The sequence below is a fragment of the Podarcis raffonei genome, chromosome 10, assembly GCF_027172205.1.
Source record: "Podarcis raffonei isolate rPodRaf1 chromosome 10, rPodRaf1.pri, whole genome shotgun sequence".
Lineage (NCBI taxonomy): Eukaryota > Metazoa > Chordata > Lepidosauria > Squamata > Lacertidae > Podarcis > Podarcis raffonei.
Window position 1 is genome coordinate 45,918,475 of NC_070611.1, and position 18,004 is coordinate 45,936,478.

The following is an 18,004-nucleotide window of genomic DNA, read 5'->3' on the forward strand; positions in this document are numbered from 1 at the left end:
GCCTCAATTAAAGTGTTTAGAGCAAGCGTTCCCAAACTGTGGTCTGAGGACCACCTCAAATGAAGCCTGTGAGCTTCAGTTGGGAGGTCTGTGGCATGTCTGTGAAAAGCACAATTTGAATTCTATGGATTTCAAATTGTAATTCAATAAAATATAATAAAAGAAGCAATCAAAATGCAATTAAAAATTATATTGAATCTAGCCCAACACATTACAATTGCCACAGCAGGCAGAAAAAGAAGGGCTTCTCCAAGACCCTCCAGCAATTTTCAAATGATCTGTGGGAACCGCTGGCTTATAGTACAAGCAGGCACATGTGTGGACATGTGGTCCTGCAGATATTCCAGTCTCATGCCATGAGGGGCTGCAAAGACTGAAGGCAGAACTTTGAATTGTGCATGGAGCTGAACTAGGAGCCAGTGCAGTTGGCAAAGCAAGGGCTTAATGTGGTCATAACCTCCAGTCACAGTTAACAGCACCACAAATGTATTTTGGACTAATTGTTGTTTCCAAGCCATATTCAAAGACAGTTCCACAGTCTAACACGTTACAGCAGTCTAATATGGAGGTTATCATGCATCAGTCACTGAGACCAGGACATTGCTGTCCAGATAGGGTTGCAGCTAGCATAAAAGTAGAAAGCTAACCTGCACTTCTAATGACAAAAAAAGATCATTTAGCACCCACAGACTGTCCAGTCACTGCTGATTGAGCCAGGTGGACTTTGGTCTGATCTAGCAAGTCAAGCTTTATGTGCAGCCGTGTGCCAATACATGCTAGTTAGTTTTTAAGGGCCAGATATTTTTGTACACGAGGCAAAGAATTAAAATCCCCCCAAGTACAAAAATATTTTAAAAATCCTAATTAGTAGGTAAGTAAAAACTTTAAATTTGCCTTCTTTTAATGATGCTTGGCATGTTGTCCAAAGCATCTGCCCAATATGACACTTTGTGATATGTGATACACAAATATGCTTGCTGTGTTAAAGCTGTGATCTTATGAATGTGTACCTGCAAATAAGCCCCACTGAATGCCTTGGCCCTCCTTTTTTTCTGAGGAAACACGAATAGGATTGTGTTGTTTTGTGTTGTGGCTAGGTGACCATAGGGGCTTTATTTAAGGCAGTCCCGGAAACAGTTCTAAATGCCAGGATTCAGTTAGGAAACGTGAGGAACAGTGACAGAATTAGTATCTGAACACACACATTTGGGCCTTTGACCCACTCCATGAGTAACCCAAAAGCTTTCAGAATGCTGCCCTGAGTAATTTTTTTTACTCTTAAAGCAAAATGTAAAAAATCTCTCTCACACGGAAGGGCGCGAACACTTTCTCTCTCCTACACTGGAGCTTGTGTTGATGAGAGAAAAATCAGCGTAGGAAATAACGAGGCAGTAAAATGGCACTGTCTTTGAAAACTGCACTGTAAAAGCACATTGTTTTGTAGCAAAGCTAGCTGCGTCTGAGCCGCTCTGACTCCTCACCCCGCCCCGCGCTTCTCGCAACGCTGAGGCATCCTGTGCCAGCGAAAGGAGAGGCTTCTCGGGGGCAAGCAAGGCTTCTCTCGTGCCCAAAGCTCACCTGGGCTGAATGCTACAACCTGGCTCCCTGCCAGCTCTCAGCTAAACGTGTCATATGTGAAGCAACAATAGACGGTGTGCCCTGAGCGGGCGTGTGTGCATTTCCCCCTCCATAGGCAGCTCCCGATCCTCCGGGATTGTAAAAGGCTTCCACTACAGAGGAGGCAACTTTCCGGGCGGACTGGCTGCGCTCTCTCTCGTGCTTGCCTTTCGGAGTAACCTGGTTTGTTTTGTAACGGGAGGGCCAGCCCCCTCTGCTCGTTTATCCCTCCGCAATAAGTAGCCCCTTTCACAAACGGCCCAGTAGCAGAGAGGTCGTCGTCCTTTTATCCATTATGTACTCTCGTTTTCTGAGCCTTTCCACTTTCGCGTCCGCCGTGGCGTCACTTTGCTTCTGCCCCGTTGCAAAGGAAATGTGTAAGAGAGAGGTTCGCTGACCTTTGACAAAACATCCCAAGATACTTGGTTAAGCTTTGTGCAAAACCTGTACATTTAAAATCGGGAAATGGAAAAAGCAAATGCTTAGCGTGTAGCATTTGGAAGGAAGCATTTGGTAGGGCTCCTTTAAGAAATCGACTAGCTTTCTCTCTCCCCCCCCCCCTTTCTTTCTTTTTATGTAATCACTGAAGGCCAGGGCGAGGCTTCGTCAGCCAGTGAATCAGAAAGCTCGCTTCAGACCGTGCTGGCCCAGCTTTCTTATCTACATGAATGTACACCCACAAAGTGCTGCATGCATGTGCCATGACCGGGAGCCCTGGCTTTCAGAGACTACTCTGGCTAGGCTGGGGGAGCAGATGTGATTGTTATTCAGTCAGGGCCTCCCCCCCCCCCCTTCTTCCTGAAAGGCATGAAGGAAAAGGATAATGCAGTTTACCATTTGCGACGATAGCCAATCAGGTTAGAGGCAATTTTACTCTCAGCCAGTGGAACAACTGGTGATGGCTGTCTCGGCCAATCAGATTCTTTCCTGAAGCTCCACTTCAACTCCCATAGGGAGCTGGTTAATTGCAGGTTAGTGGATGCCAAGATCTGTTCCTTTTCGCCTAGTGTTCCTTCTCTCTGGCAATCGAGAAACATCAGCTCCTGCCTCAGCCATGGCTTCTTGTTTGTCAAGAAGAGATTAACCTGGAAATAAATAGAAGGCAAGCTCGCATTTATTTAATTCTGGCCTTCTAGAGCTCAAGAGCAAAATTCCCCAGCCTTTCTGAGAGGGAGAAAAGCGTCACAATCTAGGGCTTGTATACATATAGTAGTGCAGTCCGATAAGAGTCCGATAAAAGATTACATATCTATCATTTGTTAGATGGCATTAAAATAGGTTTCTAGACACTATCTATATCAAGTTATTAAGGATTATTGTACACAGAAGTAGATGATAACATGCAGCCTGTCCAGAAAATAATTTTCAATGCACGCTTTGCAAATTTAAAGAACTTAAAGAACTACTGAGCTTGTCCACATCAGAGCAAAATACCGATTTGTGCCGGCAAATCATTAATGTGCAGGTGTCCCTGTGACATCTTCCTTTTCCCAGTATTGGCCTGGACCTTACCTTCTTTTAAATGTGGGGGTTTTCATCTGGCTGCTTCACACTTTCCAAGAATCAACCCCCCACCTCACATTTAAAGGTGAAAAGGTCCAGGGCAACACAGTGATGGGAAGGATGCCATATGAACAGTCCTACATTATTGGGGAGACAGGCAGGTGAAAATTCACATTTTGCTCCAGTGTTGACAAACCTACTATGAAAGCAACCCTTACCCTCCAAACAGTGAACTGAGTAGCCGAGAACTATTCCTAATTTAAAAGGGAAAAAGGACAGTGTTCTGTTTTCACATTCCCAAATATAACTAAGTTACCAAAACCAAATTAAAACAAAAATAGAGCATTGGCTGGACCACCTTATGTAGATGAAAAAAATAATGACTCCCAGACACACTGTCATTAAGAGCCTTTTCAAGGACCTGATTCCTTCTAACATGGCACAGCCAGTACTGAAAACCCACCACTGTGCAGTAAGCTGAGTATCCTAGCCCATGGTTGCTTAGTTATCTGCATTATAGTACTACAAAACAATATTTTACAGTCATTGATTCTTGTGTGGCAAAGAGTGGTGTCTTTGTGGTGAGACTTCCTGCTATTCCTGGCTTCCTTCTATTCCTGCTAACATTGAATATGGTAGAAATTTCCTCAATTGATAGTTTTATTTGTTAAGTTTCTTACCTGCCCTTGTAACGTCCCAGGTTGGGTTATAGCAAGACAATTGTACAATTAAAAACAGATAAGTAAAAACAGCTTACATACAATTATAAAAACAAAACAATTATATTCAAAAGCAGTACAACACAGTATAGATTAACACAGAAGGGATAGATCCTACAAAAATACATTAACTGCCAGATGCCATTGTAAATAGGCTAGAATCTTAATTTCCCAGCACTTTAAAGAAACTACAGTTCCCAAGATTCTCCATGACAGTTATGAGCGCTTCAAATGTATTGTGTAGTTGTGACCCAAGTTAAGGAATGGCTTGCTTTCCCTGCTTTTCTCTGTTCCCCCCTCCCTTCAATCCTTTTTCTGCAAAGGATATTTATATGTGAGCTAGGGAGAGTTCATTAAAAAATAAACAAAGCCATGCTATTATTAAACATTACATGCATATTTGGAAACCAATGCATATAGCATCATTGTGAGCATGTTAGCTTTTAAGCATGTAGGAACAGAATAAACAATCTCCTTTTGTAAAGAAACACCCAGAAAGTAGTAAAACTCTGCAGCAGTGCATGGAGGGATAGGCAGAATGAAGATATTCAGTCTGTGGTAAAAAAAGAGTCTGTAATGTGGAATGGAGCAACAGAAATCATGGAATACCCCCCCCAAAAAAACAGCAACAATTACCTACATTGCTGCATTTCTGTACACATTTAAAATACAAGCAACCTTCCCCACATCTGGTCATCTGTATTCACCCTAAGAATACAGACTGCAGGACCATCTAATGAAGTTGAATGTTGGAAAATTCAAGACAGAAACAAGAAAGTACTTCTTCACACAGCACATAGTTAAACTCTGGCATTTGATCGCCCAACTAATAGTGATGACCACCAACTTGGATGGCTTTAAAAGAGGAATAGATAAATCCATGGCAGTTAACGCTATGAGTGGCTGCTGGCCACGATGACTATGTTTGAACCCCCTTGCTTTTGAGTACTTTGAGCTTTTGAGATTGTGGACAATTGGTAAGAACTTTAACACCAATACAAATATGCCAAATTGGAATTAGCAGATCTTGCCCTTTGGAATGTGGTCTGAATGAATTGTGGGAGTAGCTTACTACAGAAAATAATTGTTTCTCATTACATGTTCATTTGCATTATTGATCTTGCTATACCTATTAAACACCAGAGACCACTAGATAAGAATGTTTTATATTCTGGCTGACTGGATCTTGCATTCATTTGAATTAGTGAGAGGCAAATTCCCTGGGCTAATTTCCTAACTTTATTCAGGTAACTGAGCTATTTTCCTTAAAAGTCAGAAAATAGCTCAGTTGTTTCAAGCCCAATTCCAAACGTTTTAAAAACCTGTTGCACTTTCAGTTACATCAGTGGGAGCGCTAGGGGGTCTGAATTCTCATGAGATTCTCCCTGCTGCCACTGCAGCAGCTGGGGAGGAGGCAGTTATAAATTCTTTTCTGGGTCAGATTACAATCCAAGCTGGACAAAAACTATGGGGCTGTAACACTCACCTGAGACTGGAGGCAAGCATTATGAATTGTCAAGGTTTGTATTCGGAACTAGGGAGCTGAGGACCGCAACAACATTAGTAATTCAAATGGATTATGTATTCACTTGTGATCTACATAATACTGTGATACACATGCAGACATTTCTTGCATTGTTTGGACATTTTAGCATTGCATGTAGAACAAAAAGCAAACAAGGAAAATCCTTCTATTCTATGTATATCTATTCCCTTAACAACACAATCCTATGCATGTTTACTCAAAAGTTGTCCCATTCCATTTAATGGTACCTACTTCCCCATCATTCAGCCTGGACACTGAGGTCCACCTCCGAGGGTCTTCTGGCGGTTCCCTCATTGTGAGAAGTGAAGTTACAGGGAACCAGACAGAGGGCCTTCTTGGTGGTGGAGACTTCCCTGTGGAATGCCCTCCCATCAGATGACAAGGAAATAAAAGAACTACACAACTTTTAGAAAACATCTGAAGGCAGCTCTGTATTGGGAAGTTTTTAATCAGTGACACTTTATTATGTTTTTATATTCTGTTGGAAGTAGCCCAGAGTGGCTGGGGCAATCCAGCCAGTTGGGTGGGGAGGTATTATTATTATTATTATTATTATTATTGTTATTATTATTATACAGGACTGCAGCATTAGTGACATTTCATCAATCTACTGAAGAAGGCTCTGCCCCATACAAGCTTAGACAACAGGAATATTTTTAGTAGAGGGTGCCAGAAGAGACTGTTTTGTTTTTGCTTCTAAAGCCTGCTCTGAATAACTGTGGTTTGAAATTCTTGGCAACTGTACCAACACCAAAAGGTCCCAGGCTGAGTTAGAACAACAGAATATACAATCATGGAAATGGATAACACCATTACAATGATAAAAGAATTGAAGCAACTAAAGATGCTAGAAGCACCTCTGTGGAAAGGGAGTTCCACTGAGAAATCCCTCTCCTGAGCTGCCATTCCCTACACTTTTGAGGGTGGCAGAAGTACCAAGAGAGCCCCCTCTGCTGATCTTAACAACCAAGGAGGTTTGTGTAATAGAAATGGGCTAAAGACCTTTCAGTCCCTTCTACCATGTGCCAGTCTGGGTAGCCTTGTCATGCCAAAAGTTATCAAGCAGACTTGCACCAGATCCCTTATGCTCCCCCTTTAACTCTGGATAGGAGTATTTTCTGGGGGTCAAAGGCAAACACTTACAATAGTAAGCAGTGATAGCATCCAGCTTACTTGTCTCTCCCCAGCAATCAAAATACAGTGGTACCTCAGTTTATGAATTTAATCCCTTCCAGAAGTCCATTCTTAAACCGAAACCATTCTTAAACCAAGGTGTGCTTTCCCTAATGAGGCCTCCCACCACTGGTGCCCTTCCACTATTCGGCATCCATTCTTAGACCGAGGTAAAGTTCGCAAACCGGGAGACTACTTTTGGTTTTGCGGAGTTTGTAAACCGAATTGTTCGTAAACAGGGCTGTTCTTAAACCGAGGTACCACTGTAGCTGGCTTTTGTCTGTCTAACCCTAGGCAAACTATGGCTTGCTACAAAGGATCAGAAGTTACTAACTGCTGCGTACAAGAGAAGTGAGAAATATGGAATGAACAAGTTCAGAACCCTTCTTGTTTTGTATTGTAAGAGCATGGTTTGACATTATGTTTGAATGACCCATATAACTACCAACTTCAGCCCAACAAGGAGTCTGGAAATATGGAGTACATCGTCATCAGTACTTGCCATGATACCCAGCTCTATTTCGCCTTTTCATAGATCTGGCTGAAGCAGTGACACCTCTGAACAGGTGCCTGGAATCAGTGAAGGAACAGATGGTCTGAAATAAACGTAAAGTCAGTCCAGATTATGCTGTTAGACAAGAAACCCCAGTACAGGTTAGCTGGAGAATATCTTGTTTGGGTAGGATTGTACTCTTCCAGAAGAATACGTTTTGGGGCACTTCTGGGCAGTGTTTCTTATACAGCCCCAAATAGCTGTGGCATTTGTTGCCTTAATATTTGTTTGGTTCATTACATACGTTCACTATTGTAACGTAAGGATGTAGCCACTGTAATTCATACCTTGGTAACATCCAGATTAACCTGATGCACTCTGTGTGACCACTCTTGAAGCATGTAGACTTCTGTTACCTTCAAATACTGTCAGCCTACACTTTTTTGACTGGAAGAAGTCAGCAGAAACATATTCTGTCAATTTGTACCATAACTGAATTGATTACAACACAGTTCAACTCAAAAGTGTGATTTCTGACCTTTAAAGCTCTACATGGTCAGGGACTGAAAATGGCTCAGGAATTTATTCTCCAGCTGCTACCTGCGATTTACAAGAGAGCGCCTATTCAGTGTACTAATAATAAAAAGCAGCATAAAATTGTGAGTGAATACTGTTACTTTACTGTTTGTTTTTTAAATGCTTAATTTTCATTCACACCCAGTTGTTCATCTCAAATTGTAATTTGGGGAATAGAAGGGAAGAAAATAAAAAGGGGCAAGACAGTAACTCTCCACAACTCCGGCATGTGAATCAATGACAGATAATCTCTTTGTACAAAGCAACCGGTATGACAGGTTGTGTCACTTAGTAGCTCTACGTGTTTTTATTTCCCCCCTCTTCTCTTTCCTTATCCGAGTTCCATTCATAAGAGTTCATTTGTATTGTATTTGCAACCTATTTTCATTATTCAATTCATGCAGCGTGTATGCTTAGCACTGCTTTCTAACATTGTGACAGAATGAATATGTAAATTTGTTTTTCAGGATTGAATTTAAGATCAGATATGCAATTGTTCAAGGAAAATTAAGACCATTTAAATCTCTGCTCAGTGGATGATTCATAGTTCACTGTGACTTACAGGAACAACCAGTAAAATTGCATGCAACCTATCTGGCTGAAGATGGAGACAGTCAAAGGCCTTGGAACCGGGCCATTGCCAGTGGGTAGGGGAAGAAAGTGCTGCACAGAGCAGGCACCTGAAGAACAGGAAGTGTAGGAAAGACAGGCTTTTGTCCCTTCTTGATTAATCAGCCTGCAGTGAACCTAAAACCATTTTCCTTCTGGACTTGATATTCTTATGTACTAAATAACACCAGTATCAGTATGCATATTCATAAATATAGCTTGATGCCCACTACTGCTGAAATTCCCAAGAGTTAACTTGAAAGTCCCTTAGAATCAAACCTTATTAAGCACCTCTGCATGTTCCTCTAGTTTTTTGTATATACGGTTACAAATATATTGGATGGCCACCAGTCATGGATCTTTTAATTGATATTCCTGCAGTGGAGGGGGTGGAACTAGATGACCCTCGGGGTCCTTTTCAACTCTACGATTCTCTGATTCTAACTTGTATGCTTGTATCACAACCTTTTATTATAGAACAGCAAACTGTTTTGCCTGCAGGGGGATATTTGAACACCTCTCAGTGAAAAGTATTGTGCACAACCCTGCAGCATCTATTATAGACTGGCCACCTCTGGCAATATTTTAAAAAAAATTAACAGTCTGACCACAATAAAAGTATTTTTCAATACTTTGGTGCACCTCTCCGTATTGTTATGGAGCTAAGGGATTAAACTGTTTGCCTTCAGTATTTCAGCTTGGAATCAAACTCCACTAACTAGAAATTTGTGTTTGTGACAAAATACTGGCGTAGTAGTAGAGGTACGGTCTCCAGTCTGTCAACATGCTCAGAAGAATAGGACCATGGGATCTCACCCAGTAGTTCCTTAAGCTTTTAAAAATCAGACTTCTTAAAGAATGCATGTCCGACTACACTCAACTTTCCCTTGCCTCTGTATCATGAAACCCAAGGTTACCAGTAATTCCACTTTGTTGATCAGTTCCTTCCTGCTGGTGAGGACCAGGTGCAAGATAGACGAACCCTTTGTTGCTTCTTTCATCTTATGGGAAAGGAAATTGTCAGCGGGACAATGCAGGAATTTGTTTGACCTTGCATTCTTGGCAATTTGAGTTCCAACAGATAGCAGGGTTGTTGAAGCCTCCCACGACTACTGTAGGTCTCCTTTTTGAATGTTTGGCAATCAGCTATAGGAAGGCATCATCCAAGTCTTCAGGCCTGTATGGAGGTCTATAGCAGACACCCACAGTAAGGACACTGTTATTTCCCTCTCCTACAATTTTTACCCATATAATCCATTGCTCCAGCTGCTGACTGACAAGAGTCCAGCACAGATTTCTGGACTAAATTTTGCAGTGAAGTTCCAGACAATTTATCTGAAATACTATGGGACTGTGCTCATGTGGTAACTGTATTAAGACTGTTAAAACTGCAGAGAGTCTCCTTCGGTGGAGATGAGCTTCTAGTCTTTCCTTATCAGCTGAGTCAAAACAGCTGCTCTCTCCCAGCATCTGTCATCCAATTAAAATATATGGTTTTTAAGCCCACGTAAAAGTAAAATTAAAACAGATAAAACAGATATGTTCCTTGCCTTTATGTTGCAATTAACATTGACAGCTGGGCCAACTGACTTTAAAACTATTCAAAATAAAACCAAATGAAAGCAGACCATAGAGCTCAAGGGCAAGCTGCCTTACTTGTTGTCATCTTCAACTGGAAGTTGAAGTAATGAAATAGCCTTGCTAATGCGGGATTGAAAAATGCAAGAGAAAACTTTTATTTCTGTGCTAAAGAGTGTTATGTCCCTGCCACTGTTAAATAATCAATAAAAAGGCACAAGAAAAACCAACGTTCACGTAGCTTTACAGTGAAATTTCTTTCTGGGTTCAAAAGTTCAGATAACTTTCTTAATTAGAACAGTCCACCTCTGTAAGTATATGCAGTCATTTTTGGCTGAAGCAAAAGCAGCGCCAGTGCTTCAAAATGATATATAGATATGCTTTTTTACAAAATAATAAAACATTTGTATAACATAGTGACATCCCCAACCTTTTTTGGTTAAGTCTTCTTCAGGGGCACTTCTCAAGACAATTTCTCAATAAAGGCAACTACTTTTGAAGAGAATGTCCCAAACGAAATTTTTACCAAAATGCATTGCAAATTTTACTATCTTATAAAGGTACATGTATGTGTAAATTCAAAAAAATCAAAACATGAAAGTAACTATGAGAACTTTCTTAGTTTGACTTTGTAAACTCAAGGAATAACATTATCAGACAGGAGACAAACATGTTTATTACTATTCACAATAACTATTTTAAGGTGAAAACAAAAAGCAAGGTAAGTATCTATTAAGCTACACAGACTTCATCAACCTGCTTGCAAGACGAAAGGCTTATCTGAAGATAGAACAATAAACTTGGTGGTCTTCTCTCTCCTACTAGTGCCCATACCTAGAAAGAAATTTATTCTCGTTTTAGAACTCAGCAGCAGTTATCAGTACACAATCAGCTTTTAAATACACTCTGAAGTTGGCTAGCTGTAGGATCTATGGAATACTATCTGCAAATCTCTAGACCATCGGGTCTAGATAACATGTCAGAGATGTGCCCATACCACCTTTAAGTTCACTTAATCTGTACAGGCTGGTTATTCTGCTATTACAAAGATGGTGATCAGATTTAAAAAGCAATGAATTAGTAGGAAACAGACATCATACCCCTATCACATCTGGTAACTGTCTATTGCAACTGACCCAACATATAATCAGGGTGGATGGGTGGGTATGCGCACAGGGCATATCTCAGAATTTAAATGTGTAGCAGACACATTTAAATTCCCTAGCATAGGGCTAGGGAACCTCTGGTCTTCCATATATTGCTGGACTACAACTTCCATCATCCTTGACCATTAGTCATACTGGCTGGAGTATGGGAATTGGAGTACAACTGCTAGAGTGATGGGAATTGGAGTACAACTGCTAGAGTACACTTTTGCAGAGTGAAGAGATGATTCAGTCTTATTAATTCATATCTCAAAGTACTTAGGGGGCAATGTTTAATAGGGGAAGCCTACCTTAGTATTTGCGTAATGCAAAAAAAAAATTAACTATAACATAGAAAAAGTGGACAATTTCCTGATATTACACAAATTCCACATGCTTCTTACTACAAGCAGTGAGCTTGCACATGTCACCTAATATAACATGCTTTTGGCCAGAAATAGTAATAGGTCCAGCTAACCTAGTCAGAACTTTAAGACCAGTAATCTAATGCTGCTCTTTCGTTCTTCATAGCAAATGAGTGCTCAAAATGCCAAGTTTTCCATTAAAATATACTTGATCAACAACAGTGAGTCTTAAAAAAAGGGAACACTGAACAGATCCCTTGGTATAAGTGAAGCTCAATTTAAATGGATTTGAAAACCCAAACTACTCATGCAATGAAATGTAAACTATGCTTTAACTCAATGCCACTTCTCTCTGCTGTCTAAAGGGAGATTAAGAACTATGCTAACTTGCACTTGTTCATCTATATCTTTGTAAGGCAGATGCAGTGGTGGGAGGCAGAAGTTCCTGTTTCAGATTCAAGGTGAGCTGTAACTACATTGAGAATGTCTGTTTTGAATTAAGGGGTATAGCATGGATGCTTAACTCTACTCCCCTTGCTAAAAAAAGGCATAAGATACTTACTTCTGGAATTCCCATTCTCGATTGTCTAATGGACACACCTGCCGAGTCTTAAGCCAACGAGAGATACAATGGAAGTGGAAAGCATGCTGAAAAAAGAAAGCCCAAATTACTCAAACAGCATGCTGCAACCTGGGTGCACTGCAATTTAGTAAGTTATATTAGGAAATGATGAGATAACAGCAGAGAGCAGAAGACAGTCAACATCCAGAATTGTTGAATGTGAAACAGTTTCAGTGAGCACAACTATATAAATAACCAGAGGAATCTATAAATGTTAACTAGTCAGAAAGGAAAATACTACATTGGTTTTCTGTAAAAACTTGTGCTTGCTGAACACAACAGAATTTTGGGCTACCTTAAAGCAGCTTTAAAACAACAACAAAGAATGACTTTTAAAAAGATGGGAAAGAATAAGGGGCTGAGAAAGGCTTTCACAGTGAAAACAGACAAAATGTAACCTATATTACATCTATCCTTCTCTCCTCATAGTCACAAGTTTTTGTTCTGTCATACGAATCTACTTACTTTTAATTCTATTCTTTTTACATTTTACCACCGCTTTGCTGTAAGCTAGAGTAGATATTTCAGCATATGTATGGGAACACGCACAAACAGAACCTTCTTTGCAGTTTTCAATGCTTCAGGTTTCACAGTCAACAAAGCAAGCTGCTTTTAAAACAGAGTATTTGCTTTCCTCATAACTGAAACAGCAGCAGTGAAAATGATAAAGAAAGCTGTATCTGAGCATCTGGTTCCCTTATGTACTCTTTAAGAGTTGCTTTGGAGATTATGGCCTTGCAAAAAACTTTGAAGTTCTTTAAAAAATTGCAATGTATGTACATAATTTGGGCTTCTTCCATGTGAAATTTATAACAAGTAGGGCCCCATAATAAAATGTCTTGTGCGTGTGCATGGAAGAGGGTGAAAAAAATCAAAAACCAGCATCAAAGGACAAGATTCCCTGCTCTAACTTCATATAAAGTATAAATAATTTTAAAGTGCAACCAGTCTGCATACAAGTCAAAAGAGCATAAGGCTTCTTCATGCAAATAAGTGGTCTGATAACACTTAAACAGATTGGCCATTGCTGGATGCTGGTAGATAAAAGGTTTTTCCTCTGGGAATTCAAACCAGTGCAGCTTCATCTCTGACCTGCAATAGTAACAGTAGATTACATTGCAGAGCTTTGGAAAGCTACCCTATTTAAGCACAGCCTTCTGATCTGCAGTAGAGGTATGATACAGCAAGGCCACTGAATACTATATTCAGTCTATCCTGTAATGTGAGGATATTGTGAGGGTAAAACTATATGTGCGATAGGAGTCCCATATGACTGGATACCATTGCAGGCTTGCTGGAAGTCACTGAACTGTAGCATTCAATGTGAATTATACTTCAGAGCTATTATAAATTACTTTCCCTTGTTATTCCAGTCAGTAACATGAGCACAATGAACTACATTGACTTTAGATTTTAAAAAAATGTTTCATACTAAAAAACTGAGTTATAAAGAGCAGGAACTCTTTGCTGTTACCTTTTGCATTTTGGAGGTGGTGGTGGAGTAGACATACTTGTACCCAATCCCAGTTCCTTTAAAATCTTGGCTTTCACCAGTTATTTCTATTGGCAGCTCTCAATTCCATATACTGGGACATCTGTGAACCAGGAAATTACCTATCCGGGCAATGAATGTTCTCATCACCCTTTTTATATCTGTCCCTTACTCCCTCCTCCTTTCCATTCTTCCTCTGACCTAGTTTTCTGTTGTTTTCAGCCATAATCCCATGCCCATTGAGCATGCCCAGTCCTCCAATGGACTATACTGGTTCCTTCTTCTAAAGATTTCCAGTACTTCTGCAAACCTCATGGTTCTCCTGTACTGAGTTGGCTGATACTTCCCTCTTATGTATGGGTGCCGCCATTTTGCCTATGTAAGTGTGGGAACTCGTTCCTGAAGATTAAAAATACACTCTAAGTGGATCAAGTAAGCCATTATGTATTTTGTGATGATTGATCAATTTGCAGATCATAATTGTTTGAGAAGCAATGCCAATTACTTTCCTGCAAAGACAGTTAAGGAGGACAGGGTGCACGTGCCCTCTTCATTCTTATATTCTTATTTTCCTTCTATCCCTATCTACTGTTTCACATCTCAGCCTTGTATTTCATTTGACCCTTGTTTTCTCAAAGTCTCCATGACTTTGATACCATAAACTTTACTTCTTGATGAAATATACTTCTAGGTAGTTTCCTAGACTGATACGAAAGTAGAATAGAGTCAGCCTTTGTTACAGTTGAAGAATAGAATCCTTACATTGCAGACACCCCATGCAACAGTGCATTCTTCAGAGGTAGCTGATGCTTGGTTAGCTTGACATTCTATGCCTGTGAGAACAAGATTTATGTACATGAATTAACATGATTCATAGCAAGTGACTCTAGTAGATGAAAAACAATGTAAGTTGTCGGTCAAATGTGGGTATTTTAGAACATCAGAAAGGAGGCAGCAGTACTGTACATTGACAAGGGAAGTTCAGTATCACATTTTTTATTCATTCAAATATTTCTAGGCTACCTTTCAAGACTAAAGCCTTTCCAAGGAGGCACACATTAATATGCAGCTTCATCAGTGAATATTGAAAACATACAATCCAATCCAAATTACAACAGAACATTCAATTTAAATAAGTCCATTAAGAGAAACTCTTGAATTTCCATCTTTGTTATATCATGACAGAAATGGCTGCAGAATGACAAATTTATAAAAGCCAGTCAACTAAGTATGCAGCAAGTGATATAAGTTTTCCCACTATCCGCCACAGTGGGGTGAACAGATTCCCTTCCTCCACAACTGCTGGGACTGGAATGGGCTTGTGAGCTCAGCACAGGTTGGGGAATAAAGTTGTCCTCCACTAGGCTACTGTGAGGTAGCAAAGCACAATCTCTCACCCTCACTAGCTGTGATGGGTCTAAAATGACATTCTTGAGTTGAGCATTATTGGAGGCACAGGGTTGTATCCAGTATTAGTCATATGCAGCATGAGCCCACTGGAGTGAATAGACACACCTAACTTCACACATCAGCATCCATGTTGGGTTGCTTCTCAAGTTTATGGGAAACGTTTAGTCTGATACAGAGAGGATTCTCCTAGACCAGGGGTTGGCAAACTAAGGCCCATGGGCCACAAGCGGCCCATAGGGGTAATTTAACCGGCCCATGGACCCCCGCTGCCCGCTCAGTCGGCTCCCGTGCACTGCACTAAATCGGCGCGGAGCAGAGCGGGGACCACCTTCCGCGACACTTGCCGGCTTTCCATTGGCTGCAGGAAGCTCCTGCAGCCAATGGAAAGCTGTGCACGCCTCCTCCGTGCCAGAAGGAGTGCCGGAAATAGTGCTTGCACATGCGCGCACTCCGGCCCACCTCAGCATCTGTGGGACCGTGAACCGGCCCAAGCCACAAACTTTGCCGACCCCTATCCTAGACGCAGAACCCACTTGTTATCAAAACAAGCACTGTAGTATACAAAGACCATTCAAACAGGTGAAGAGCTTGATTTAAAATTTAATAATTTATTTATAGGAATTTCTATACCACTCAACAGTTAACATACCAGAATGGTATTTCTATAAGATCTAAGAAGCTAAATTAATTTTATGACCGTATTTTCTTTTCTGAAGTCATGGTTTTTGCCACTACATAAGGAAGTTCAGTTCAGTGAGGGTCTGGGGATAAAGAAGAGAGTTCTGAAGCCTATGACACCACAATAAATAGGGTTCCTAGGAGGAAACAAGTACAACTAGTTTAAATTTACATTACAGATGTAGTTGTAATTGTAATTGCTGCCCTAACTCCATCTCTGTAACCTAACATCACAATTCATCAAGAGTCACTGGGACAGCTGCAAAGTTATTTCCTTCATCACTTCCCTTCACTTTGCCATGAACCTGACCATACATAGTTATACTGCTTACCTCCTACCTCTATCTACAGGTACTTACACAGATCCATAATATGGTTTCTGCAAATGGCACAGTTGTCAACCACGATGTCCCAAGCCCAGAGTGCAACTGCATTCCACTACAAGAATAAAAGACATTTATCTGAAATGCATACCAATAATTTTTGAATGAAATTACTTTCTCCATTCCTTGCAATCATTCCTTTCGATTCAAATATTAACTTTTCATCCATAGAATTAGCAATAGAATTATTCAACCCCAGTACCAATGCACATTTATAGCCTACCAAGGAGCTCATCACATAAACAGGTCAGTTTGCTTAAGAGAGATGGCTTTGAACTTCATCCAATGCTGTAGTTAAGTTTTCTATGCACAGACTTTTAAAAAAATAATCACTTTATGCAGCTGAATTGTAATGGGGAAATATCATGGCCTAGATTACAGCCTGTTATTTTCATAGAATGCAAGAAAACAAAGCAAGTACCCAAGCATGTCGGAGAATCACTATCAATGGCCTGCAAGGGCCGAGTATTGACAGTGATTTTCTTTTTTGTTCCTGGGCCACAAGTGAAAGGCTATTAAGACATGAAAAAGAACACTATAGTTCAACCTATAGTATTAACAATTTTTAGGAAAATCACTAGGATTTTGTGTGTGTGCAGTAATCCCTACAACTGAGACAGGGTTTCCCTCCTGAATAGTACTTTCAGATAACTGCAGATCTCAAAACTGGGTAAAGTGACAGCAAGCCACACTTCATAAGGACAAGTTTAACTTGCTCCTGCCACTTTTATGAACCAGTAGTGTTATAATTATCTTTTTAACTACACTAACTAGTTCTAAAGAGATTAGGAACTAGCTAACTATTCAATGGCCTGAACTATAACTGAGTTATAGAAGAGCCAGCTTCCTGTCGCTTTCATCACTTCCTCCATGACTCTGGTAACTTCAAAATAAAGATGCGTATCCCGCCATACCTCCCTCCCCACAAGGTAGCTCAAGCCCCACTACATGTAGCTCAAGTCAAAGAGAACAGAAGTGTCAGTAACGACAACTCCCTCTCAAATGGGACATGCGAGTAGAGTTCACGGAAACTAGGCCTCCCTGTGCCACCAGGTGATAACAACAACCCACCTGTTTACTGCCTGCGCTCGCTTTCTTCTGTTACAAACCCTTTTCCGGCCCTTGGGACAAAAGACGACCCTCGTCGCTCGCAGGGCCTCCCTCACACGCCTTTCCCCCATGCAGTACGTTAAAACGAAAGGAGAGAAACCGGTCTCCGGCGAGAATGAGGCCTAGCCCCTGCCACCAATACTCTTTCCGTTGGCGCGGCCCCGAGTCCCGGCGGCCGTCACAGCCCTCTCACCTTCTTTACTTCAAAGCGCTTCTTGCCGGCACCACTATTGGTCCCACTCGGTGTGTCCACATCCATCGCAGCAGCCATTTTGGATAAGCCAGTCCCGGCAGAATGTTATCAGCGCGCCTGCGCGGGACTTGGGAACGAAGCCGCGCGGCATTTTCTCCTCTGCGTTGCGTTGTTTTGGCTTTTTTTTTTTAACCCTGCCTCCCTCCGTGGCCGCCTCCCTCCTCCTCCTCCCCCCTCCTTCCTACAAACAGGTGTGTGTGTGTGCGGGAGAGAGAGAGAGAGAGGCGGGGCCTGGTCACGTGCCGACCGTCTCTCTTAAAGGCGCTCGTCAGGGCGGAGCCCGTTATGCAGGGCCTGGCGTCGTCTTCGCCTTCGCTCATCGCGGAGTTGCCCAACCCAAGGGCGGGGGGAGGAGGAGGAGATGAGGGGATGGGCCCAAGCGCAGGCTCGCTTAAAGGGATACCCGCAAATTACTCAATGTCAGCTCCTCAGGAGCGGAGAGGGCCCCCAAAACCGACGTGAATTCGGCGCCAAGGCCGAGTGAGGGGAGCTGAGAGTCTCTGGCCTCTGAAAAATCACATTAATCGGTTCTCGCCCCGTGAGGGGGTTTCTGCGCTGCCTCCCCCCCGGGCGCCCCGCTCTCCCCTCCCGGCGCTGCCCATCCATCCGCCCGCTCTGCTGCCGCGCAGCCCTAATTAGGATGACTAATCCTTGCTAAACCAGTGGCGTAGCTGATCTCTCGAGAATCCATTATTAGCCTCCGGCATTGTGTACAGCGCCACCCCCACAACA

The 18,004-nt window shown here is 41.7% G+C and overlaps 1 protein-coding gene across 1 annotated transcript; it reads right to left on the reverse strand.

The window, feature by feature from the left end:
* Window positions 1–10,470: 10,470 nt before the first annotated feature.
* RBX1 (ring-box 1) lies at window positions 10,471–17,341 on the reverse strand. Its single transcript, XM_053405900.1, has 5 exons — window positions 17,213–17,341; window positions 15,886–15,964; window positions 14,201–14,271; window positions 11,887–11,972; window positions 10,471–10,648 (listed from the first exon to the last, which is right to left on the reverse strand). The coding sequence occupies exons 1-5, from the start codon at window positions 17,288–17,290 to the stop codon at window positions 10,636–10,638; spliced, it is 327 nt and encodes a 108-aa protein (XP_053261875.1). The 5' UTR covers window positions 17,291–17,341; the 3' UTR covers window positions 10,471–10,635.
* Between the last annotated feature and the right edge of the window lie 663 nt (window positions 17,342–18,004).